The sequence below is a fragment of the Pleuronectes platessa genome, chromosome 9, assembly GCF_947347685.1.
Source record: "Pleuronectes platessa chromosome 9, fPlePla1.1, whole genome shotgun sequence".
Taxonomy (NCBI): domain Eukaryota; kingdom Metazoa; phylum Chordata; class Actinopteri; order Pleuronectiformes; family Pleuronectidae; genus Pleuronectes; species Pleuronectes platessa.
In genome coordinates, this window is record NC_070634.1 from 8956908 (window position 1) to 8983502 (window position 26595).

Below are 26595 nucleotides of genomic sequence, written 5' to 3' on the forward strand. Positions count from 1 at the left end.
CGTTTCAGTTAACAGTTCTGCGAAAATCAGTGAGAAAACGAAACTATTTGATCACTTGATATTAGAAGTAAATATATATCGAGTCCTTCATTAAATCCTTTATTTTACCTGTATAAACTCCACTGTCACTACAAATACAAGGAACATGAGGCGGTTAAGGCCTAATTCATATTTGTATTGGTATTCTGTGGAAGAGTGATATAGTAATTTGCTGAATCGGAATAACGTTTTAGTTAATATAAAAACAATTCATCAGAAGATGTTCAGTTTGAACACGAAGCAAAAGATGGAAGATTTGTGCATCTTCTCTGATTTTGATAACAATAGGTCCATGCGCCAGCTCCTCTATCGTTTCAAAGTTACTATAACATCTTCAGCGCAGAAGAACCAGGCAGGTCGAACACGACATCCAGTTCCTACCTTGTGCAACAGATCAGAAGCAGAAGCCCTTCAAGAGTCACACGCGCACCAGTATTTGCAAGTTAAACGGACACTGCCATCTAGTGGCCAAATGTGAACAACTCACCTCGAGTTTTTTTGAAACGCATCTTTCCATTGACTTCATCAATACACATATTATTATCATATTATTATTATTATTATTATTCGTTTGTAAATATGTTGGTGCATGGGTAAACAATGGAAATACCTAACACAGCAGCTGATCTGATTATCTGTCTTTGATCATGTGCAAGTTTAGTCTCTTTTATTTTGTACCAATCTGTCAACAGAGCTATGGGTGAAGTATAAATAGGCGCTTCGTAATGACCAGGGTGCAAAACTAGACGCCACACCGGGGGGTGGTGGGAGCCGCACGCCGGGCAGATGGGGGCCGCCGGGTCCTCCCTGACAGTAACTGAGATGTCCCCCTCCTCAGCGCCTCCTCTGTCAGGGAGCATTAGCAGCTCGATCTCCTCCTCAGCCGCGCGCCCCGCCCCTCCGTGCGCTCCGCAGGCACACAGCACACGCACCTCACGGAGCGAGCGGAGAAGATGGCAGAGCGGCAACAACAGAAGCACGAAGGCAGAGTGAAGATCGGCCATTACATCCTGGGCGACACGCTCGGAGTGGGGACGTTCGGGAAAGTGAAGAGTTAAGTCGCGTGTGTGTCATGTCGGGCTCAGTGTTATTGAGTAATGCGAAGTAGTGGTGCCCCCCCCCTCCTTGTCTTCAACTTACCGGCGGTCAGTGGGCACTCTGCGTAGCTATCCCCCCTTAACGTTAGCGGCGGAGGGGATTTAAAGCGTAAATACGCTCTGAGAATGCGGCCGCCTGAAAGTCAAATTCTTCCACCGTAGCCCGTGTGTGTAGCTGCTGTTATCAGCCATGGCAGGTGTGTTCACCTGAAGGACAACGGCGAGAAGCAGACGTGTGTGCACTGGTGTCGTGTAACGTGACACCGGGAGGGCATCGCGCTGGTCCCCGGCCCCGTGTCACGGTAAAGGGCACCAGCGAAGCCTCCGCGTATTGCTCCATGTGAGCTTCATGTTTTCGGTATTTCGAGGCGCTGGAGCTGGCGTAGCTTCGGTATCTCGCTGCTGACCCGGCTGGTACGTGCAGTGTGAGTCGGTGGAGCTCTTCCCAGGCGTCAGGTTTCTCCGGAGGGTCAGATGACAGCAGGTTATTCCAGTTTCTCTGGCTAGTTTGCGGCCACTCTGCGTGACCTTGTGCCATTTGACCCCGCGCTCCCTGTGTGGAGGTGACCCCACCTGAAACCGTGGCCACGTTCAAAACCACTACTATTTTATGCCTACCAGAATAAAAGAGTCTAAACTCGTATTGTTTTATGGCCGAATTGTATCAGATGTTACCAGGGATAATATGTTTGTTTTTAGGGGAATTCCTGTTTGTGCCTTAGTTGCACACATGTATTTAATGTTAGTCAAGCTGTGATTGGGGTTTGGCTGCTCCAATAACAACTGAACAACAGAGCAACAGCACCCTGCACAGTGACATGGTTACAATGGAGCCAAAGCCTCAAGTCTGTTTAAAAAAAATTAGCAGTTCACAAATAACAAAACACACAGTAATAAAACATGGGAGATAACGTAAAACAAAGAAAATACAGCCATAAAAGTATTTAAACACTTAACATGTGACACAAATTTAAACCTAACCTCCCATTACAATAATAATAAAGTATAATAAGGTGAAATCATAGAACGCATTGCGATAAAGTACATTTTGAGCTTTCATTTAGCTGCCATATTTCCTCAAGCAGGGTGTTAAATTAAACTTTTACAGTTTACTACACCCCTCTGCCTCTTTGCATTGTGTCTATCTGCCTGTATAAGGTTGTTTGTGTTTTCTTTTTCATCTGTGAATACATCTACTTCATATCTGTGTTTTCATTGTTTTTAGTTGGAGAGCACCAGTTGACAGGCCATAAAGTGGCTGTAAAGATCCTAAACAGACAGAGGATCCGCAGTCTCGATGTCGTGGGGAAGATCAAACGAGAGATCCAGAATCTCAAACTGTTCCGACACCCACACATCATCAAGCTGTAAGTGGAGAAAGACAACGTGTCCTTCTATCAGAGTTATGATTCACAGTACTAGTAGTGTCACTCAGTAGAGTGCATACCACTGCCAAGGCCCAACAGTCCCCTTAGGAAACTACTTAAATTTACTAGATCCATATTTTTATTTGGATCTGCGTCAAATTGCACTTACTCATTAAAACCAGTCTCCTTAACATGTCTGACTTGATCTCTATAAAATATTGGAAAATGGTGCCTCTGAGAAATCAATTTTGTTTTGTTGAAAAAGTCCTATTTCGCACAGTCAAACAAAAAAAAAATCCTGGATACGCTTCCAAATCCGGATCTACACCAACATGTATTTGTAATAACACATCTTTCCTTTAAACTGATGGTAATCCATCCACTAGTGTTTTCATAACCCTGCTAACTAATTAACAGACAAACAAACGCAGATGGAAACAAATCCTGCTTGGCGGAAGTAATGGCTTAGACCTGATAGATTAGTGGCTGTCGTTTTGTGGGCCTTTTGCTGTGTTGTGTTCCCTCTGTGTTGTGGCATGCTTTGCTTGTTGCTGTTTGTTTACTAAAGCTGCACTGTACTGAGCATGCCCACTGGGCTCCCAGGAGGTAAACCACACACACAGACCGATAGACACACACACAGGCTGGAAGTAGACAAAGAAATCTGTTCTGGTCAGTACATATCTCCAGTGATTTGCTGTAAATTGTGGTAATTCCTGCATGGATAAATCCCCACTCTCATCCAGGTGTTAAGGCCTATTGTGCATTTTTCTTTTAGCTTGTCTTCCTTCTTTCTTTCTCCTTCTGTCTCCTTGGCCTTTTTTCTCCTTGTCAGACCACCTCTCTGTCTCCTCTCAACAATCTCTGCGTTATTTTTAGGCCAGGGTTATGGTTAGTCCACCGTCACACTGTAAGTTATGGCAGATATGTGAGCTCTCAGGTCATGAGCTGGAGGGCTGCGGACCACTTTGCCACAGACATACACATTTATAAACACAACTATATATATTTGAGCTACACACATCGTGCCTCAGGGAGCCTTAGGCATGACGGCGGAACTGAGAAAAGTCCACTTTTTGATGTATTGGCCTTGTTTCTAAAACCATGAAATGAATTGAGGAATGAAGTTGATTGTGATGAAGAGTAAAGTCTCCCACGAGCAACCATTCATGAGATTATGTCTGCTTTATAATATATATCTGACCTTTATAAAAGTTATACTTACACTCTGCAGCCATACATCACAGCTCAGCCTCACCTCTCTGTTTATTTGTTCCTGTGCATTTAGGCTTTGCAAGCATTACTTTTTGGTTAATATATACATACTTGGCACTTTAATGTACATTAATTCCATGTCAAAACTATTGTATGTTTGTGTTGCAGGTACCAGGTAATAAGTACACCCACAGATTTCTTCATGGTTATGGAGTATGTGTCTGGAGGGGAGCTGTTTGACTACATCTGCAAACATGGACGGGTAGGACATTTAATTATTATGTGGCTCATTTGAGTTCCCATGTACTGTCTGCTCTCGCATCAGAAATTATTAGCTCGAAAATCTCATTAACATCAACAATGCACTTCCTAGGGCCATTAACAATACACATGTCAAGTACGAAGCCGATAGGATGAACATTTCTCAAGATATGTGAGCCACAAACAGACAGGGATTTCTGGAATTAGTCGATATATCATATTAATAATCCAACTTGAGCATTACCTGGCCCCTGAGCCTTAGAAACTTCCTGACCAAGCCCACAAATTATAAACTAGTTCCAAACAGGACAGCACATGACTTAATTATCCACCATTCTTTCCACATCTGTGCCATAGGCTTGGTTCTGCATTCTGTTATACTATATCTTTCACACAAGTAGCGACACATGAACTTCTTTGTCTAATACATTCCCAGTAAAGCAGTCCAGTCATGTCTGTTCATATTGAATCTTTCAGGTTGAAGACACAGAAGCTCGTCGTCTTTTCCAGCAGATTATCTCAGGTGTGGACTACTGCCACAGGCACATGGTGGTCCACAGAGACCTCAAACCTGAGAACGTCCTGCTGGATGCCAGCAAGAACGCCAAGATTGCAGACTTTGGTAAGATTCCATCACACACTTATAGCTGGAGGGAGGGATACAAAATTGGCTCGGCAGAAGCTGAGGATTTGTTTGGGAATTTAATAAAAGAGAGAGCGTAACAGAACATAAGTGAATATGTTCAGGGGGGAATAAGAAACAGAAAGGGAGATTTGTGGCAGAGATAATTGGAATTAACCAAGTTAATTGGAGCCAAGTGACACATCCTAATTATACAATTATTTATACCCTTGGAAAATAGTGTGAAATTACCATCAAGCACCTGCTAACCTCATTTTTAGATAAGAATTAATCTCCTATTGGTTGCAGTATGTTTGTTCTAGCTGATTGGTTAAGAGACCGTGCCTCTTCATGAAAGAGAGCAATATTTTCAAAAACACACAAGGGTCCTTGTGCTCAGCACGGTGTCGGTGGGGTGGAGAGAGCTCCCCTAGCAACGGCCAGGTCTCATATCAAGTCTGGCAAGAAGCCTTGAGGCCCAGTGTCATCTGATAGGGAGGGAATCGTTGGGGTGCGGTGGGAGTGTACACCAGGAGAAGTGTTTTGGCTGAGAGCAGCAGACACTGGTGAGCAGAGAGAGGGAGTGTTAAGGGAACAGGGATGAAAGATAAAGAGAAGGTCAGCACATCACAGAGTGCCTGGCGTTCATCATTTGGCAGGAAGAGAGAGGCTCATCCAATTAGATGAGCTTTGTGTTCAGAGCTTACAGTCTTGGCGCAAAGGAGGATAAAGATATCAGCTGTGTCCACAGTTTATAACTCTTATCCCCCCTGTTGCTCCATTTAACCTGTGTGTATCATAGGATCAATAGCAATAATATAATAGAGGATTGTTTCTTTAGAGCGTGTTACTGTCAGAGGGAAGTCACAAAGGTGTTAATGTGTATTTATCTCATGGTCGGCCAACAGGTCTGTCAAACATGATGTCAGATGGAGAGTTTTTAAGGACAAGCTGTGGGTCACCCAACTATGCTGCTCCAGAGGTCATCTCCGGAAGGTGTGTGTGTGCGTGCGTGTATATGTGTGTATGTGTAATCACACATATGATCAAGACCACTATGATAATCACACTGCAGCTAATGATTAATTTCTTTATTAAATTAAAAACATGAATAAATGTCCATTGTAACTTTGTCCAAGAGCCTCAGTCCTAAAAACAAAATATTCAGTCAACAAATACAATTATGAAATACCTATTTAAAATGTTTGGCTTTGTTTCACTATGTTTGCTTATTATTTTGATTTGATTTTAATATGATTTGATTTATATTGATTTATCAACTAATTCTTTCTGCTCTAATCACAATAAACGATGCCTTCGTGGATACACGTTAAAGTAATGTTTACATTAAGTGTTACTTGAATTGTAACAAACTGGTGTGACTCCTTGAAGTCTGAAGATCCTTCCACATAAAACAATTGTAAAGATGATTTATTCTGTATTTTTGTGCGTTGTGTACATCTCTATATGTATGAGCTTCTCTACTTCCTTTGTTTGTGCATTGCTGTGTGTCATGGCTCATAACCACCAACCACCTGTCAATCAGCAGAATACTGTGCAACCTTTGGAAGGAATGCCTTCTCACCAATTATTGATGATTGATTGATTGAGACCCTCTTGGGAAAAAAATTCGCTCCATCGAGCTGCTACAGGTCAAAAAGATCAGATAAAATTGACCTCAAATGTATAAATTGTCTTTCTAAGCTTGAGTTAAACAAAAATAAATAAATAGATGAAGTAATAATAATAATAATAGTGAGGCAGTTTATCTCTACATGAATAAAGACATTACATTAGATCTGTTGGTGTGTGTGTTTCTGAGTAACACTGCATTTTAGCGCCAGCTATTTAGCATTTATACGTGGTATATAAACAATGACTGTTTTTATAGAAACACTAGTTATGAATGTTTCACTAGATGAGTTTTGGTTGTTGACAAATACATGAATGGCAACATCGGGTCAAGCGGCATCTTATTCTCATATGTATCACAAATTATATTATTACATTATAAATATGAATAACCAATGTCTAAATATCCTGTCACATCCTGTCATCTGTCCGTCAGGCTCTATGCGGGCCCAGAGGTGGACATCTGGAGCTCGGGGGTGATCCTGTACGCCCTACTCTGTGGCACTCTGCCCTTTGACGATGATCATGTCCCCACGCTGTTTAAGAAGATCAGAGGAGGCGTCTTCTACATCCCAGAGTACCTGACACGCCCTGTGGCTTCACTGCTGAAGCACATGTTACAGGTTGACCCCCTGAAGAGAGCCACCATCAAAGACATCAGGTAATCACTTCATTCTGTCAGATCAAGTGACCTTTATCCTCCACAGGATGTTTTTGAGCTCACAGTCTTTTTTAATAATTTGTGACAGGTTCATTTATTATCGTCAATGCCGCAGTGCCTACAATCTGTCAGCACTGTCAGATGATTGGTTGTCGTTTCTATCATGTGTGTTACTTTGCTTACATCACATTTAGGGATGTACATGTACAATAATTTTTTTAACCGATAACCAACACTACTGTTTATTAACCATTAACCGACAAGATTAAAATGTGGCCTTGTTGGCCTAGCGGTTGTCAAAACATCCATATTTCCAAGTTGTCCAAAGACATTTTAACAGATTGATTAATACATTTAATTTGTCAAAATTCTTGTTGTTGCCTAAAGGTTAAGAGGGTAATGATTAACACCCCTAATGGCATTAATCCTTTCAAAATAATTTAGATTGAGGAATGACTTATTTGAATTATTTGCAATAGTTTCTTCTTTTATCTCACTGGTGTTAATGGTCCCTTATCCAAACAGTTGGTACACAAACAGACTATTGTGTTTGAAGCGATGTTTAGTTTAAACTAAGTTTGAATCAAAGTTTAAATGCCACATACTGTGATATTTAGAATTATAAAATCGCAATTGGTTTGGTTTCATAGTTAAGCACGATCATTTGTACTTTTGTCTTATTGTACTTTGCATTGAGTGATGATCCTATCCTCTGACAGGGAAGATGAATGGTTTAAGCAGGACCTGCCAGGCTACCTGTTCCCTGAAGACCCCTCATATGACTCCACAGTCCTGGATGAGGAGGCCGTCAGAGAAGTGTGTGAGAAGTTTGAATGCACTGAGTCTGAGGTTGTGTCCAGCCTTTACAGTGGAGATCCACAGGTACAGTTATTAAGACACATTCAAAATCCTGAATGTTTTCTTTGTTTCAGGTATGATGTTGTAATATTTACAAGAGTTTGAAGTTGTAGATATAATGTAGTTTTTTATATAACTTCATTGAGAGCCTTGGGTTCCCAGTAAAACAGTGTTTAAGGATCCGTTTGGAGATTTTCAAGTCGATATCAGTATGTACTTATATAGTTGAGAATAGTGGACAGCTCTCCGGCTTAAAAATACACTCCAGAGTTTGGCTGCAGCTCATTTGAGACATCAAATGAGCTGCAGCCTAAGCAAATTGCAAAGCCTCCCCTCAAAAAGTTCTGCCATTGTTGAGATTTTTTCTTTTTGCGCTATGTTCATCTCACCTGCACTATTAGCTAGACTCCCCCCCCCCCCTCATCATTTCCGGTGGTACTGTTTTGTTATGTCCATATCTGTAAGCTTTCAGAGGACATTAATGCAGAATACAGACTAAAGGCTGTTTCCATATATGCATCTAACATTGAGCATAAATTACTAGCCAGGTAGTTATTACCCATAACTACCTGGCTCTTCTGTTTATTGATACAACCACTGCTGTTAAGACAGAGAGTTCACATCTGAGATCAAGCTCACCTTGTGCTTTTACTGATTGTCGTGTGTAGAGAGTTTTTAGGCTTCATTAATCTGATGATGTGTCCCTGGCTTCAGTGAATTATCTCTTCAGTCTTCACTCTACTTCCCCTCCTCCTTTTCTCCCCCCAGGATCAACTAGCAGTGGCCTATCACCTCATCATAGACAACCGGCGCATCATGACCCAGGCCAGCGAGTTCTACTTGGCCTCCAGTCCTCCCCAGGGTTCCTTTATAGAGGAGGGCATGCCGTTGCCCCCTGGTGTGAAACCCCACCCAGAGAGGATGCCTCCGCTCCTGGCTGACAGCCCTAAGTCTCGTTGTCCTCTGGATGCTCTCAACACTACCCGACCCAAACCTCTGGCAGTCAAGAAGGCCAAGTGGCACCTCGGTATCAGAAGTCAGAGTAGACCGTATGACATCATGGCTGAAGTTTACAGGGCTATGAAACAACTTAACTTTGACTGGAAGGTAAACAGTTCTTACACACACACAGTTGTGCACTGTTCACAAATTTTTCGCTTTACAAACTAGATGCTCTGTGACTTTGTGCGGAAGGTGGTGAACCCATATCATCTGCGAGTGAGGAGGAAGAATCCAGTGACGGGCAACCTGGTGAAAATGAGTCTGCAGCTCTACCAGGTGGACAACAGATCCTACCTCCTCGACTTCAAGAGCATAGATGGTCAGTGACAGACAGATTATTTGTATTTGTATTCAATCCGAATATAGAATTGATACATACACCGCTGCAGTTGAAATGGAAATTTGCAGGCATGAGTTTCAAAGCTGCTTAGCTTCAAAAGAGACACTGCTAGGACTAATCTAATGGATTTAGCAGCATTTTTAGCCCTGCTGCAAACTGCATCAGCAGGTATTGTGTGTGGTTAGCAACACATGCTGGAGGCAAGACTCTTCGAACAGGGTAGATGGAAATTCCCAGACGACTGCTGGGGGGAGATTGCAGAGACTGTTGGTAAAGAAAAGGCATTCAGCAGGGAACTTTGAAAAAACCTCTGCGGTTGGTTTATTTAGGCAGAAACGCACACAAACCTGGGGTTCTCCTGCAGGAAACATGCAAAAAAAACTTTGTATGTGTTTATTCTTCTTGGCCTTTTACCTGTGGTGTTTTTTTGTTTTTATTTCAGCAGTGACACCTTAGGCCGTAAGCCTAATGGTGCCAGTCTCTGTACAAACATTCTTCACAAGCTGAAGAGATTATTAATTAGCTTGAAGAGCGAGACAGAGCTGAGCATAAGTACAGTCTCAGAGAACCACCACGGGAGAATTTTAAAATGTGAACATTTTCATGAATATCACAGTGACTTTGATACCGTTTTGTTGAAATTAAAACTGATTTTATAAGAAAATAGTTTTCAATGTTGAGTGTGAATAAATTTGTAATCTCAGTAACTGAATACTGTATTCAGTTACTGAGATTACAAATTTACTTACACTCACATGAAGGTAATCTTCACAGGTAAAATACAAATTCAGAACTAATTATTCAAATTCACTCTGGGCTCCATACTTCATGAATAAGTGTATTTATTAACTAAAACATACAACTCATGAACCAGCCTCTGTCGAATGCTGATGCTGTTCCCTCCACTTCCCCCAGATGACATCATCGAGGCGGTGGGCTTCAGGTCAGGTTCATCCACTCCACAGAGGTCGGGCTCCACAGCTGGTCTCCACAGACCCAGACTGAGCATCGACTCAGCCAGCCCTGCCATCGATCTGCCCCAGCTCAGTTCCTCTCTCCCAGGATCCCTGTCTGGTAGCTCCACTCTTCTCACCCCACGTCAGGGATCACACACCATGGACTTCTTCGAAATGTGTGCCAGTCTGATCACCACCCTTGCACGCTGAGGCCCAGTGAATCCTAACCTTTCTGTAATATGGATGTCAGTTGGGTTTTAAGCCATTTGCAGATGTGGGATGTAGAGAGTGTAGCTTTTCTGTCTCCTCTAAACCTCTGTTCCACTTGTGTTTGACAGAGAGAGAGAGAGAGAAGAAGGAGTAGGCTGTCAGCAGAAAGGCAGATTATTATAATTTTGGGGGGGTTTTGAAACAGTTCTTGGGTCAGTATCTTGGTGTTTAAACATAAGGTTTCAGCTGATCCTGGGGAGGGGAACTGTGAACTGCCGAAAGCCAACAAAGCGAGTGATGAGAGGTCGTAGTTCACAGCAGTGTTGGCGTCAGCAAAGGTCAAGTTCACTGTCACTCCTCTTACAAATCCCATAAATCTAGTATCAACTGCTGAAATATCTTCACCCACCAGAAACTGATAGCAGGTCAGTTTTTGCGTTTGATATGGACTCTGGTTAAAATTGACACTAAACATGTGTCTGGGAGATTGTTACCAAATGTAAAAAGTTGATTTCAGTTAATTTCGGTTTTACATTATATTTGGTTTTTAAAGAAACAGCTTTTGTTTTCCATGTATATAATATTTATATTATATCATATTACGTAGCTGAAAAGGTTGCTAAAAGTATATACCAAAAACTTGACTTTATACATGAGAAAAAAGAGTATTATTTAGTTACGAGATCCATATATTTATTTTTTAGAGATTGTTTGTAGCAACTGTAGTTCTGTTGTTTAAGCACTGTGCTGACATAGAGGTTTATCCAGATTTTAATAGATGTAGGTGAATAATGAACCTAGAGAGACGGCAGATTATATGTTACATGGAACTTACTGTGCGCTGCATTTTGTGCTGAAGACAGACACACACCATCTCACACACGTTTTCCCTACCACTGAATTATATTACTAAAGTTAAATTATATCTTCGAACACCAATGGACTCTCTTTGCATTTCAAAGATTCCTATCACTACCCGCCTCTGAGTCCAAACTGTACATGAGTAAGTACAGAGGTGATGTTGATAGAGTGGGCGGAAAAGGTCATGATGATAAATCCATGTGAGATGTGTGTGTCTGCTGCAAGACAGCTCAAGCCACAGAAACCTTTTCTCCAGTTGCCTTAAAGAACGCAACACAGTGGTTCTTTACATATGTACACAGAGAGTGTGTGTATGAGCCAGTGTGTGGGATGCAGATCAGATGGTTGAGTTATCCTTTTTCTGTCTGACCTGGTGTGTTAGTTTGGAGGACCCTCGCAGTGGGTTATGAGCTCAGTGGAGCAGGTGGAGTGTGAATCTGAGAACAAAGAGCTGAGAAGAGGAAACACAATAATTCGGTGTTTTGACGCTGTGGGAGCTGTGTCCTGTGTGTGTTTGTTGTGTTCAGCTGTTGTCGTCTTTTCAGGCTGCCCTTAAACACTCATTTGTCGAGGCTAGCCGTTTGCATCACATACTTTGTGCGTTACTGTATATGTTGTTTTGTGGTTCTACATATGGATAAACGTCACAGTGTTATTACTTTTATAAATGTTCTGCATTTGCCTATCAGTCATACCAGAATAGTGTTGTCTGCTGTTGTTGTCACTGGATCTTTTCTGACAGAATGTAAAATGGAAGCTGATGGCTGCTCACACATCCTCTATCTGTCAGGGCTGTGTGATTTCTCAGTGTAGGTCATTTCATTTACAGATAATGACACATATCAAAACTACGTAAAATTATCTATATATAGGTTGAGAAGTTTATGTAAAGTGGCCAAATGTAAAAACATATTTCTCATGACATTACTTCTCGTCTTGGCATTGTGTACTTTGGGACGAGTGTTGGCACCAACTCACAAAGCTCATGCGTTTATTTATTTGCAAATGTCAAGCTGCCAGGAGCTGTTCCCTCTTTTCACCTTTGCCATATTATCTGTGGGTCTATGCAACTACTCCTGTGGTGTTTGGAGTTTGTTGTGTGGAACGGGGTGCTGTATTATTAGCAAAGTACAGTTTTGTGGTGTGTACAAGACTTCTCTTACCAGAGCCACATTTATGTGACAGGAGTAGCCTCCTCTTTTAGATACAAGTTCCTCCTTTAGTTTTTGATTGTCAAAGTCCTTTGTCGTGTTTGTTGTTACCCTGTTGGGTGTCTCTGTCACTCTCTTCCTCCTTTTTGGGTTGTCCTCATGTAAGTGCCCTGCCAACCATGAAGAGCATCACAACTAAATGATAAATCATACCTCATGATATATCTTGTCATGTCGCACAGCCCTGCAAAGTGTGTTCTCTTGGTTGGTGGTGTTTGATGGAGAGTTCTGGACTGATGCCTTTCTACTGGTCTCAGTTTAACGCAGAGGAGGAAGAGTTGGCATCTAATTGACTTTAGACTGGTGTGATTAAAAATATGAAAGGGAAATGTAATGGTGTTGATAAGTTAGGAAATAAATAAAAACATGAATAAATCCAGTACAATACTGTACAATACAATACTGTACGTAAATACATTTAGAAATCATTTAAGATCCTACTTAACCTCAGCTCACTATTATGAAATGTTATTAATCACTGTTAGTTTCAGACTGGATGTATGTGATGTGACTGAAGAAGCAAGGACTAGGGAAAACACAGGATTTCTACTTTTATGAAGTTAATAAGGAATAGCGATGAAATAACATTTCTTAATGATGGGTTGAGTTTTTCATTATTAAATTATTCTAGTGTTTAATATTTCATGTTTATTTAGTGTATTTATTCATGATTATTTATTTCTTAATATTTGTTATAAGTGAAATTGACATCAGCCACCGAACAGTCAACACATTTCGATTTTTGCCTTATGAGATCAACATGAAGATTTTGGGTTGAAACGGTGAAAGTCCCATTATGTGTTACGCTGCTCAAACCCTTTATTACAACATCCTGTGGTTGTGTGTAGAGTTGTCCACTGTGCAAAAAACACACACCACTGAGTACACTTTGATGTCAGAGGGAGAAAGATACATGCAAACAGACACACATAAAAACAGACCCACTCATACAAACAGATTACACTTACACTAATTCATGTTCTTCAGTGAAACTTCTCTGTTACACTTTATTACTGTGTCTTAATGACTTGTCCCGAGCTACTCTGGTCACATCAGGATCATAATGCATTCGTTCCTGATGACACTGCTGCTCATGACAACACTGATCCATGAAGTGCAATATACAGGAGAAGTCGTGGTCCGGATTTAAAAACTCTGATGTAACGAGTATTCACTGTCAGTAAAAAGTAAAAAGTACTGTAGTACTGCACCATTTCAGCTGTATGCAACTATCAGTGGCATGTTCGTCATATAAACTCTACTGTGTGTTTAGAGCTGCAAACACATGCCAGAGGACCTAATCAAATACACAATTTCTGTGTCGTACCAAAGTGAAGGTTTGTCAGTCTCTGTCTATCTGTGGTGGGGGTTCTGATTAGTGTAACCATAAGTACCCCTGTCTGTCTGTGTGTCTGTGTGTGTGTGTGTGTGTGTGTGTTGGCACACTGGTTATTGTGAAAGAACGTGTACAAGGGTGTGTCTGCACGTGTGTGTGTGAGAGAGAGAATGTGTCTCTGTGTCTGATTGGGGTTTGGATTTCTCTTGTTATGCACTGCATGATATTGCTGTTATGATTTGCACTTTAATGAGTATTTATTGAAAAACAATAAACAAACATATAATTTCTTGAGGTTTTGTCTAATTGGAAATCACACAGATAAACAGTTAAACACTTGACAGATGGTTATTTTTGTGTTTCTTCCACAGACAGATGTCAACAACAATATCTTACATGAACATGACCTCAGGTGATCATCAGTACTTTACTTCCTCCTCTGTAACACTTACTCTTCATCTTGAAAATCCTAAAAAATAGTCGGCACATAAAAGTGGCACCTGCCCGACATCAGCTCCATAAAAAGAAAAGACGATAAAGTCACACGTGAAGTTTCCCTCCAGAAGGTTCAACTACGAACACTACAAAGTAATTCTTTAGTTGTATAAATTAGATTATACTCTGTGTTGTTTATTGGTGCATAATTCAAGATACTTTTTATATGAACCTGACATGTTGAACTACTTAAATACATGACAAGTTACTTCCATCCTCCACAGTTTATTGACAAATAATGAGAGTAAATAAAATTACAAAGATACAAAAAAAGCAGAAACATATAAACACTTTAAACTAAATATTGAATGTGGTCCTAAAAGCTGTGTGATTCTGTTGAGTCATGCAGACACAGAAGAGGGCACTGAACCAGGAGGGCACTCGGAGAGCGCACACCTCCACTGAGGCTAATGCTCCATTTCACCAAGGTAAAAGCTGGATGTATCCATTCATCTGAACCTGCCCTAAAATTAAATGGGTTCTTTCTTGGGTCATGCTCCACCTCTCCACAAAATTTCATGGAAATCGGTTCTGAAGTTATTGTGTCATCCTGCTAAAAAATCTAACACACAAAGACATGCTGATAAAAGCATTGCCTTGGTGGAAGTAACTAATGAAAACTGTTCCTGTCACTCGCGGGGTTGAATTATTGCTAAAGACCAAACCTAACAAGACTAAGATCAGTATTCAGACAATGCTAATGTGTTAGGTTCTTTTGACTGAGCTCGACCCTAATCTGTGGATTATTACTTTCACGAGGAACAACCTGGCAGAGGAAGGACTAATGATTATTAAACATGTTTTTTTTACTGCAGCAGACCTCTATGTAACAGTGTCTTGACATAAAAAAAATACACTTGTGTGAGAAAATTCTACTTTTTCCACTGTCCTACCATCGTTACAACACTAAAAATAGATTTGGCTTTTCAGGTTATAATAGGAAAAGTTTCTAATCTTCCCCCAAGGAGCCTCCAGTGTCACAGTATCCAGAAAACCTGCGTGTGTGTGTGTGTGTGAGTGTGTGTCTGCAACAGTTTGTAGCTCATTGTTTGGGATCAGCTCGATCCTCGAGTCACTCCGAGGCCGCAGCCACACATACTGTCCCTCAGCGGTTTCACACCAAGTGCCTCAAAGAACAGAAACAGCATGGGAAGAGTTCCAGCTGCTGAGAGTCACTTCCTGTTCCTCTTGTAAATCATCACACTGATCCGTGCACATGGTCGTCAGATAAATTAAGTCATATAGTCGAGATGATGAAGTCCCTGTCACAGCATTAGTAGACTGACACGGGTCGCAGCGTGAAGAAAAGCATCATGGACAAATCCTGGCTCTTCTGTCTGCTTTGTGGTTCTGTGACAAACAGAAATAAACTCGATGTCAACATGTGAAACGCACAGGGATGGACAGAGAGGAGTCTGGGGGATTGACTCTTACCGTGTCTGGCGATTACTCCCTGGTAAAATCAGCATACAGGTCAGGAGGAGGTAAAATGAGAGCTTCAGGATCAAAAGCTACTTCTGCTGTTTCACTGGCATCAGGCCTGTGGAAAACAGATAAGAAAATAAACCATCTTTTCCTCTTTCACCTTCTGTTCTCCTGTGTTCTGGTGCTGTGTGTGAAACATTGTGCCAACTGTGACCTCCTCATGTCCCCATCTTAAAGTTAAAGCACATGACTGAAGATGACCGACTCATTCTGCAGAGTAACCCCCTGGTCGTACAGGATGTGCATTCTTTCACCTGTCCGTCTGCTTCTCTCAAACACAAGAAGAAAACAACTCTCGCTTTTCATGCTCAGCAACCCCTTCCAGTCTTAAAAAGGAAGGAGGCCTGGTTGTTTTCAGGTTGCACGACATGTTCAGCATTTTTCTCTGTTTGGGTGTTTTCAGCTCTACTTACAGCTCCACTGCTTCTTGCTTCAGGAGCACACGACCTGAAATGGAAAGTGTTTTTTCGAGTCAGATGCTTCAGAAATGGTAAATTACTTTTTTCCGTGGCTGAACTAATGCGACAAAGAATTTACAATACATTATTTAACAGGAATAATCATCTCGCCCACAATTATTCATATTCAAAGAAGACTGTCGGCCCCAAATTAAATTACTTCAATTGGTTTGTTCAACTTAGTTATTAGAAAAATATATTAACACAATTTGTAACTTTAATTTAAAAACCTTAATTTATTTATATTTGACCAATCTAGCTTTTCCCCCCATTATTAACTTTCTTTTTTTCCAACCTAGACTGGGTATTTTTGTTCATGCAGAATTTTTCACTTACTTGTATCCACTTCACTGTTACTGTGAAAAAAGAAGGAAAAGCAAGAATCAAAACCCCATTTGTGTTTGTGCATGTTTGTGTGTGTGCATCCACAGGTGTGTATTAGTGCATGACACCTACCTGGAAGCTGGCTCCACAGGTTTGGGTGAATGGGAAAACGTGGCTAACTTCTGAAGTGCTTCTTCTCTTGCCCTGATAAAAAGACAAATACAGATGTAAACTGTGTATCTACACATGTTGTATATGTGTAAGTGTGAGAGGGAAACAGGGGGACTCACTGGACATGAGAGCCTTCTTCACTGATGTCACTGTGACTGTGCTGGTGGCCGACATTAAGATCCTTGTTTCCTATGAAAATAAATAAGCAACACACACGGGAAATTACATCATAAGTTCTAAAATGAGACACTTTCATATTCAACTAGAAACATCAATGACACTTAAACCAGATACTGCTGACATTGACCGTTAAAGGGGACATATTATGCCCATTTTACCATAGCTGATATGGCTCCTTGTGGTCTTAATGAAATGTCTGTAACATATTTTGGTCAAAATACCACAAGGATCATTTAAAACAGCACCTTTTTACCCTGTCTAAAACAGCCCTCCTCAGATTGACCTGTTTTGAGTGCCCCGCCCTCCTCATCCCCGGTGAGCCTGGCTGCGAGAGCCCCAGTTCCCCAGCGCAGCCCTGCAGTGGGAGCAGTGGGAGCAGTGGGAGCTTGAGCTGGCACAGCAGCAGCATCCTTCCACACTGTTGAGTCAACGTTTAGAGGTGTCCCGGGGGCTCCTTGTTTATGCGGCCACTTAAATGTCTGACGGGTAGCAGCAGCGAGCTAACGCTAGCCGCGCTCCACCGGCCCGCTAGCGTTAGTTTGCTCGTCCAAGGCCATGTAGCGAGACTCCCTTCATGGGCATGGTGTGACTATGACGTTTATTTCGGTCGTAATCCCATTTGACCCACTCTAGCGTATCGTTTCTGACATAGAGGAACCACAACAAATCGCGGGAGTTGTTTTTTTCCAGAGTTTTTGGGACGGTAGACATGCCAGATACCCACATTAACGTGTAGAAGCACTACAAAAGTGGAATTTTCATAATATGTCCCCTTTAACATCTTCCTGTTTACACAGCCAATCAGTCCATCTTAAGTGTTTCATGGTGATAAGTCAGTATTTAAAGTAATTATACAGAAGGTCTGCAGAGCTTGGAATGGAAAAGTCTCACAACGGCAGTAGCTTTAAGTTGATGCTGTGCTGTGGTTGTTGTGGGGATGTAAATGGAAAGTGTAGTGTTGCCCAGTGGTTCAGTAAGTCAGCTTCTGACTTTAAATTCCAAGTAGATATATGTAGTTTTCGATCAAAGATAACAATAATCTCAGAAAGTTATATGTAGCCACATGCTTTAGAAATGATAAATTACTTTTTCAGTGACTGAACTAATGCAATAAAGAATTCCCAATACATTTTTTAAAAGGAATAATCATCTTGCCCAGTTATTCACATTCAAATAACAATGGTACGTTTGTTTAACTCACTTATAAAAAAATACATATTAACACAATTTGTGACTTTAATTAAAAAAACATTCACTTACTTGTATCCACTTCATTGTTACTGTGAAAAAAGAAGGAAAAACAAGAATCAAAATCCCATTTGTGTTTGTACACGTTTGTGTGTGTGCATTCACAGGTGTGTATTAGTCAGTGCACACACAGCAGGTACTGTACATGTTAGTGCATGACACCTACCTGGAAGCAGGCTCCACAGGTTTGGGTGAATGGAAAAACGTGGCTAACTTCAGAAGTGCTTCTTGTCTTGCTCTGATAAAAAGACAAATACACATGTAAACCGTGTATCTACACGTGTTGTATATGTGTAAGTGTGAGAGGGAAACCGGGGACTCACTGGACATGAGAGCCTCCTGCACTGAGGTCACTTTGACTGTGCTGGTGGACGACATTAAGATCCTTGTTTCCTATGAAAAGATATAAGCAACACACATGAATATATGAAACTTTCTTAAAAATATTCAACTAGAACATAAATGACACTAAACTTGTGCATGGTACTGTTTGCTGAAGTCACCAACCCTCAGCATAACACTGGTCGTTAACATCTTCCTGTTTACACAGCCAATCAGTCCATCTAACATGTTTAATGGTCATAAGTCAGTTTTTAAGTAATTATACAGAAGGTCTGCAGAGCTTAGCATGGAGAAGTATCACAACATCAGTAGCTTTAAGTTGATGCTGTGCTGTGGTTGTTGTGGGGATGTAAATGGAAAGTGTAATGTGGCCCAGTGGTTCAGTTCGTCAGCTTCTGTCTTTTATGTCAGTCACTCTGATTCTACAAATATGTGCATCGTGTCTGTGAGCTCCGATGTAACTGAGAAAGGGATTTTTGTAGCAGGAAGGTTTTTAAATTACCTCCTGAGTGTCATGCACAGTCTCGCAGCTCCGGCTGCAGACAGTGATAATATCTGAGCCAAGCTGACCGAACAAACTATAACTCCTCAATCTGACAGTAATGACGGAGTTTAGGGCGATAGGCTGTGTAGACAGTCATCATACAAACTTTGGCTTTGTTACTTTTGTTTTGTCATTAAACCTCAGTGCAATTAGCTGATGAAATGTTTGTCATAAAGTCAGAGAGCTGAAGTGTTGTGTTACAACAGTCTGGTTTGTGATTGCATACCCATGTCTGGCATGGACAGTGTCCTGGTGTGGCCCCTGCAGCGGAAAAGACAAGATGTTAAAAACAATCAAAGATCCCTAAAGGTCTCTGTCAAGAGCAAAAGAATTCACTTGTGTGGACGGAGGTCGACATCGACTTACCCTGGAGCAAATGGATCTGCAGGTTCGTGAGCGGGGGAGAGAGTTTCATCCTCATCACCGGTCCACTCTTCACTGTCATCTGAGACTGAACACATCATCATCATCATCAAACTTCTGACTACGTTAAAGACATACAGTAATAGGTGTGAGTGAGGATGTAGAAAACTTACAGCTTCCTCCTGATAACGGATAGTGATTTGAGGCCCTGAGAAAAGAGATAAAACACAGATGAATCATCGTTTAAATTAACACAGTAATGAATAATGCAAGAGATGACGTGTTTGTAGTTTATCGTGCCATCTGTTCATTTTCCACTGTGCCCACTGACCTGCTCTCCGTGCTGGGGACTTCTCCGTCCACGATGCTGGTGCTGATATTGCGGGTGATGGCAGCCCTCTTCCCCAGCTCCAGCATCTCCTTGATGTCCAGCTCCAGATGATCCACTGCGATGTACCCATCTGCAAAACACCCCCACACATTCACTGATGGACTCAGAGGCAGGGATAAAAGTGCACAGGTGACTTTTCCCAACAACATTTTCTCAAGTCATCAGTTTTCAGTCTCGTGTGGCTCAGGCTTCATACGACTGGTTGTGTCTGTGAGCTTCCTCGTGGGATTTCCGTTGTTTTCATCATACTCCTGCTGCAGTGTTGTCAGCCTGTCTGCATATGTACGTATCTCTTTACCCTCGAGGTGATCACACTGGAAATAACAAGGCATGAGGCTTTGAACACTCACAGGTGTTGCTGCTGTCTCTGGCCAGCCACTTCCCTTTAGGGCAGTTGGTGGTCCGGATGATGCTGATGATGTCACCGCTCTTGACCGGTAAATCGTCCTTGCGTCCTTTTGTTGTCACGGTTACTGTTGCCTGGTACATGGCATCCTCCTGTCCTGCGATCTGACAAACAGAGTTACCGGTTAGAACCATAGACTGTTTGTAGATGACAGCTCCCAAAAGGGAAGCCATCAAGATGATCTTGATTGCCTCTTAGTGGCCGGCTGCAGTACAGATCATAGACCTCGCCTCGTCCATGTTAGTGGATGGGACACGGAAGAAACGGAAAATTTAAGTTTACAAACTCAAAACAATGACTTTAAGCATAACACACTAATTAATAAAGTTCATTCAAATGGAAATAAACACATAACGGTATATTTTTAAGTTATAAAATAAAGAGTTGGCAGCACTTGTTCGGTTAAGTGCTCTTTATTACTCTTTACTATATTCACACTTCAATTTACTTGCATTACCCTCTTTGCCTTTTCCCTTTCCAAAATAAAAGTCCAGGAAAGACCAGAAGAAACTGCGTGAAAAAGTACAGAATTAACTAAAATGTACCGGGGCCTACTCAAAGCTTATGTTATCATTTAGTTCTATTATAAATTTGAGGAGTGTGTTGTCAGCTGTTTGACGACTGCTTCATTCTTTCTGCTCAGAGACATATGTGCAGGTGGTGTTTTTTTTCTACAAAGCAGAAACACATGCTCTTTTGCTTGTAATGTGGCAATCGTGTATTTAGTATATTGCCGAGGCGAGAGTAAAGTTCATAAATCTCCTGTCAGAAATATCAGCAACAATGAGGCGAGTGTTTACACAGATTCCATTTGAGGCAGCACATGTTTCTCACTTCAACTCTTCCACGGGGAGGAATGAATCCGGACAGGTTTGTATGCTAAGACATATCCCCCGCCCTCCCCCGCTAGCTCGTTCACTTTCCATACCTCCCTTCTCTTTCACAATAACACTACTCACTTTGAATTTCTTCTTCATCTCATTCTCCTTCTTCTCCCTCTCCTTCTGCTCCTTCTTCTCCCTCTCCTGTTTTTCCTTCAACTCTTTCTTCTCCTTCTCCAAACGCTGCTTCTCCCTCTTTTTCAGCTCTTTCTCCTCTGGCCCTTCCAAGGAGGCTTTCTTCTCGGACCTGCAGAAAACAGAGCAACAGATATTATATTGTCTTGTTTGAAAGAGGGTGGGGGGGCTCCTTGCAATTTGTGTAAATGGCAGAGAAGATTATGGGGTAAACAACGGCAGACAGAATTCTCTCATCTCAAACAGTGAGCGAGAGAAACCACGATGTAAAGAGAAGTGGGTCAAAAAATAAGGCCTTACTTGCCGAACCTGCTCATCCTGCCTTTCTCTCCATTCTGTAGACAACAACAACAAACAGATAAGGTTTGACTCCTCTTGCACCAAATCTCAGACAGATAAGAAAAAAATGTGGCTTTTGTCTCAACACACTGACAAAACGACTCACTGTTTCCTGTGCCGCCTCCATATATGGATCTGTGGTAAAAACACATTCAATTAAAAGAAGTGAAGAATTGTTTAAATCAACTTAAAACCCATGAGAAGCTTCAAGGCCGTTTCAGTGGCGATACGATACAGAAGATAGAATCACACCAGATAACAACATGTCTCTGTCAACGAGAGCCTCTAATGAGAAGTGTGTGTTATGTATCCTCTCTTTGGATGTCATATCTATACACACTTTAACCTTTCTGAAGTAGGACTGGGTGTGAGGGCTTTGCTACACAGAGTAATGCTGCTCCTAATCACCATCTTGAGAGGAGGCTAATTACTCTAATGACTCCAAAAATGATTAGTAAAATATTCAAGCAAATCCAGTTTTAGAAATGCAGGCTTTAGTTTAATGTCCCACTTAAGGCACCATACAATGCAGTTAAGTATTTTAATTGAATTTGTCATCTTATCGATTATACATTTCTGATATGACGTGACTGATATGTCGTCCTTACTCTTTGGTGGTCCCTTGCGTTTCTTGCCACCCTCAGACTTTCCTTTCTTTTTGAATGCAGACGTCGTAATGTCCTCGTATGTATTTTCTGCACTGATCCCGTTGGCAGCCTCAGAAGCATCGAGCCTGGTTTGCAGAGAGGACAGAGACGGTTCTCAGAGAGAAAGAAACACTTCAAAGTAAAGACGCTAAAGTTAAATGTATGTGTCTTACCCTGCCGCTGGTTGTGCATTATCTTGGTATTCGTCTCCAAGTGCCGGCGCAGCATGGACCTCAGCTGCTGGAGCAGTTATCCCATTACTGTAATAATCTGGGAGGTTCTGTCCATCAAGATTGTCAGGACCAGTGTACCCCCCGTTCTCCCACTCTGACACCGGCAGCTCTGGAGATTGGCCGACTTTGGAGACATCGTCGAACTCTGGGATATCCGTGGTGCCCATCTCTGAGAACTCCAAAGGAGCAGAGACATCTGCAAGTAAGGTGAGGTACAAATAAACCAGTGTTAGGAGGGCGTTGAGTGGGCTGGTCGATAGCAATGGTGTTTGGCCCATACCATTATCATCCAAAGGAGGAAGAGGGATGAATTCACTCAGTTGGACGTAGGGCGGTCTGCCAGGCTTCTCTGGAGCTGGACCCAGAGACTCAGGGTCTGGGAGGACTTTCCTCGATGGAGGAGGGGGAACCACAAACAGCTCCGGGACACCATCAGACCCCTTCTCAGAGACGCCCTCCAACACTGGAGAGGCTTGTCCTGTAACGAATGACATCACATTAGTTCAGTACACGACTCTGTACAGATACTTTACAACCAGGTCGAAGTGAAATGTTATGGACATGGATGCGAACGGTAAAAACCACACAAACATAGAAAGACAGAGAGCCAGCAGAGTGAAGAGTTTGATTTGTGAGGAAACCAAACCAGTCGGACACACTGTGAAAGTTGTCGTGACGTAACTTTGCAGAGCAGAGATAATGTTAAGTGAAAAATGGACGGCATAAAGAAAAAGTGCAGATGTTCTTCCTACACAAATATATTAGACCTCAATGCATGTTTTTGTGTGGCTCTACGTTTTAAAGTCCTTTTTTAATTTGAAGTGCTAGGAAAGCGTTTTGCTCGTTTTGTCTTTAAACTTCCTTCCAAATTAAATTGTCCTATGAAGCATTACTAATCATTTAGTAGAGAATCTTTTGAAATGATGTCTTGCAGAATCACAAACACACGAATCACGAAAGGTTGTTCAAAATATACAAATGCACGAACACCTGGGTGAACATATAACACTTTAATGAACTCTGTGTAAGTCAAGTCACTATCAACACAAGAGCCGACTGACTGTGTTTAACAGACATTAACATGTTTGTCACTGCAGCTCTGTATCAGAACGACAGACATGCTCCTGTCATTGCTGACATACTTCTGTGGCTCTGCCCTGCCTGCTGCCGAGTTGTTTCTGGCACAGAAGAAGAATGTCAGGACTGCTCTTCATTTTGTGTGTGTGTGTTTTTTTTTTTTATGTGTGTGTGTGTGTTTTGTGTGTGGGTCTTTAAAAGCTTCTTCTCCTAACAAATACCCGAGGCAACCAGATGTTCTGTATGCAGCACTTACCTGACATTGAACAGTGAATAAAAAAATCCAAATAGACTGAAATTGGACTGAAAGGTGGAGAGCAGGGAGGAGGAGAAGAGAGGACCTCTATGAGGTGCTGAGTTGAGACTTACCGTGGTCAATGCCATTGACTTGCTCTGGTTTCGGTAGGAGGGCGTTTCCTGCCCGGTCTACATAATCTATAGGTGGGAGATATTGCAGAGAGAAGCTGGGACTCTGAGGAGGGGAGTTTTCTTCAGGTGGAGGGGTGATGGAGTAAGATGTGTTGTAGTCTGTCTGCGGGCTGAGAACAAATAAGAACGAGTGAGATGTTAGCCTTCAACAGCTTTCATCACAGTTCTTCACATCTTCTGAAATTCTACAGTGTGTTTCAGATGTTTGTGTTGTTTACCTGGTGGCCTTCTTGCGTGCATTCTCCAGAGCGTTGAGAATTCTCTGGTCAGCTGGAGACCGCTTCCCAGGGCTCATGTCCGCCGCCCTCTCCAGGGCTGAGAGAGCTGAGATTGGACGCTCAAGTTGGGGTGATGACTGCATGGATGGAGGGTCTGTGATCAGAGGAGGCTTCTCTACTGCAGCTAGACTTACAGCCTCTATGCCAGCCTCTGAGATCTCGGCCTCAGGGGGTGATGGAGATGGAGTAAACACCACTTGAGGTGGAGTAGGAGGGGTCGGCCTTGTGATATGTGGAACTGACAGGGCAGGAGTTTCTATCTCCAGTGGAGTTTCACTCTGCAAGGTTGGGACTGAAGGATCAGGGAAATCAGGAATATGGGCGGGAGATAGGTTGTAGTCGGGAGAGGCAGGGATAATGAAGGGTGGGGCTGTTTCCATTGTAGCACTGGAGTCAGGTAAGGATGGGATATTTGGCAATAGGGCTTTCGGGGCATAGCATTCAGGCTCTGGTGGTGTGCCACCAAATTCAGAAGGCATAGGTATGAGAGGGGCTGGTCCAAGAATGTCTGAACTTGGGCTGTCTAAGATGGGGTCGGTCGTAATGTCCAGTGAGTCCTTCTTTACTGGTTTCATGAAACCAAGGAAACCTTTCTTCTTCTGTGTTGTGCCTTTAGGTGGAGGTGTGGCAGACACCAGCTCTGCTGTGCTCTCCTTCGGTGCTGCAGAGAACCTCAGTGAGAGCCTTTTTTCTTTAGAGTTGTCTTTCTTCGGCTTCTGCTCCGACAAGTCATCGTAAAGCTTCTCCTTGCTCCCTTTAGACTTGTCTTTACCCACTTTCAGCTTGATTAGAGACTTTTTGCCCTCCTTCTTCTCGTCCTTGAAGACCACCCTGGGGCCGATGTGTGTCTTCCCATCAAGGCTCTGGTTCATGGAGGTGAGCAGGGAGGGGCGCGCTCCTGCAGGGAGGTGATGAGGGGGGCTCTGAGGAGGGGGCATTTGCTTTGGTTTCCCTGGGAGGGTCGGTTTGATTCTGGGCTGCGTCAGTAGGAGTTCTTCATCCTGGAACCTGGCCCTAAGAGCCTTAAAATCCAAAGTGTCCTCCTGGTGGAAGGATCACACAATGAAATGACATTTAACCACTGACCCCTGATATGTTTGGATTCACAAAAAACAGAGCAACTTAGAATTTCACTTATCATGAACAATCTGTTTACATGTTTAACAGCCTTCAGTGGTGTGAGGTAGTGATTTTGTTCTCTTTTTATTCTATTTGCTTTCAAATTTGTCGTATTTGTCACAGAGTTACACCCGCACACATCAACACACATTCCAGCACACATGACACATCAGGATCAGATGTGTGTATGCGCTGAACAAATTGGACTCAAACTAAATATATTTATGACTCAAAAGTTATTTTCAATATGGCAAAGGGTAGGTTGATATATTTATCTGTTAATACATCATCAAATATCATCACAGATCGTCATGTGAGACTTTGCGGAAGGATTAGAGGTTATTATAGGAGCACATACCTGATCCATCGTGCGCTGAAATATCCACCGAGACGACAACAACAGCCTGTTTAGTCAAGTGAGTTTAGTCCAGTGAGTTTCTCCTTCAGCCTCTCATCACTCTGTGTGTGTGTGATGAAAATGACTCCATTAAATGAAGAACCCCTTCTACCATCACGTTAATCGATCTGTGTCAAGTCTCTGCGCACGTCCTCTGCCCTCTGATCGGAAGGGAGCGCGCACAGCAGACGGTTTCAGTGGAGGAATGAGGTCGAGTGGGAAAAGTCTCACTCATCTTTAAAAACAGTCCGGCCCGTCAGACGAGTCTGAGCTCAGTCACTGAAGCATCCTGCAGGAATGTGGCCCGGCTGGCCCCTCGTGCACGCGCACAGGTGACACAGTGGCTCCTCGTGGACGCCAACAGGTGACTCACTGTCACGACACCTCGGAGCTGGAGCGTGTTTTTCTTTCACCTGTTTGTTTCTACAGTGAGATGAAGCGATCATTTCCTGTTTGGATTCATTATCAGGAACTTAAACATCTGAGTAGACAACGAGGAGAGGAAACAAAAAGAGCCCAGTCAACATTCCGGGTGTATACACGCAGAATACTGAAAGCGTTTTTTAAGCTCTTTTCTTTACAATATGACACAAATTCACCACAAGCTGCAGGTACACACTTCATTTGAGGGATTTGTTCTGTGTGGCTGTCAACACATCAGGTGTGTCAGGAGCTGAGGCCTCACACACCGAGAGGGCTGCTCGTTTTACAGGCCTCGGTTTCTCTGCCACATGGTCAGGTGGCATCCATCCAGGATTCTAACCGGTGGTGGCGGAAATACCTTTGTCTTACGTAGGAGTACAAACAAATGTACTCAAATTAGAGTACCACATAACTTTGTACCTTTGTAAAAGCAAGAAATACTTACTTTTAAATGTACCCACTTGCAGAATGTAAGCTCTTCCACAATGTGTAAATACTTTTACTATTACAGACTGTGTCATATCATTAAAAAATGCAGCAGATGATGCGACTGAAAACACAA

The 26595-nt window shown here is 42.3% G+C and overlaps 2 protein-coding genes across 2 annotated transcripts; one reads left to right on the top strand and one right to left on the bottom strand.

Annotated features, from left to right (window-relative positions):
- The first annotated feature begins 953 nt into the window (after positions 1-953).
- Positions 954-13958, top strand: prkaa2 (protein kinase, AMP-activated, alpha 2 catalytic subunit). The gene is made up of 10 exons (XM_053430243.1): positions 954-1092; positions 2362-2503; positions 3887-3980; positions 4457-4601; positions 5510-5597; positions 6670-6894; positions 7614-7776; positions 8521-8859; positions 8947-9073; positions 10010-13958. Exons 1-10 carry the CDS (start codon positions 993-995, stop codon positions 10258-10260), a joined length of 1674 nt encoding a protein of 557 aa, XP_053286218.1. The 5' UTR covers positions 954-992; the 3' UTR covers positions 10261-13958.
- LOC128447861 (FYN-binding protein 1) lies at positions 13895-25858 on the bottom strand. The gene is made up of 23 exons (XM_053430241.1): positions 25572-25858; positions 24035-25137; positions 23757-23926; positions 22591-22788; positions 22251-22506; positions 22039-22163; positions 21537-21565; positions 21392-21426; positions 21035-21203; positions 20020-20179; positions 19610-19739; positions 19452-19486; positions 19282-19366; positions 19142-19176; positions 18353-18422; positions 18196-18267; positions 18042-18061; positions 16721-16790; positions 16563-16634; positions 16443-16462; positions 16062-16095; positions 15598-15703; positions 13895-15513 (listed from the first exon to the last, which is right to left on the bottom strand). The coding sequence occupies exons 1-22, from the start codon at positions 25578-25580 to the stop codon at positions 15610-15612; spliced, it is 2991 nt and encodes a 996-aa protein (XP_053286216.1). The 5' UTR covers positions 25581-25858; the 3' UTR covers positions 13895-15513; positions 15598-15609.
- Between the last annotated feature and the right edge of the window lie 737 nt (positions 25859-26595).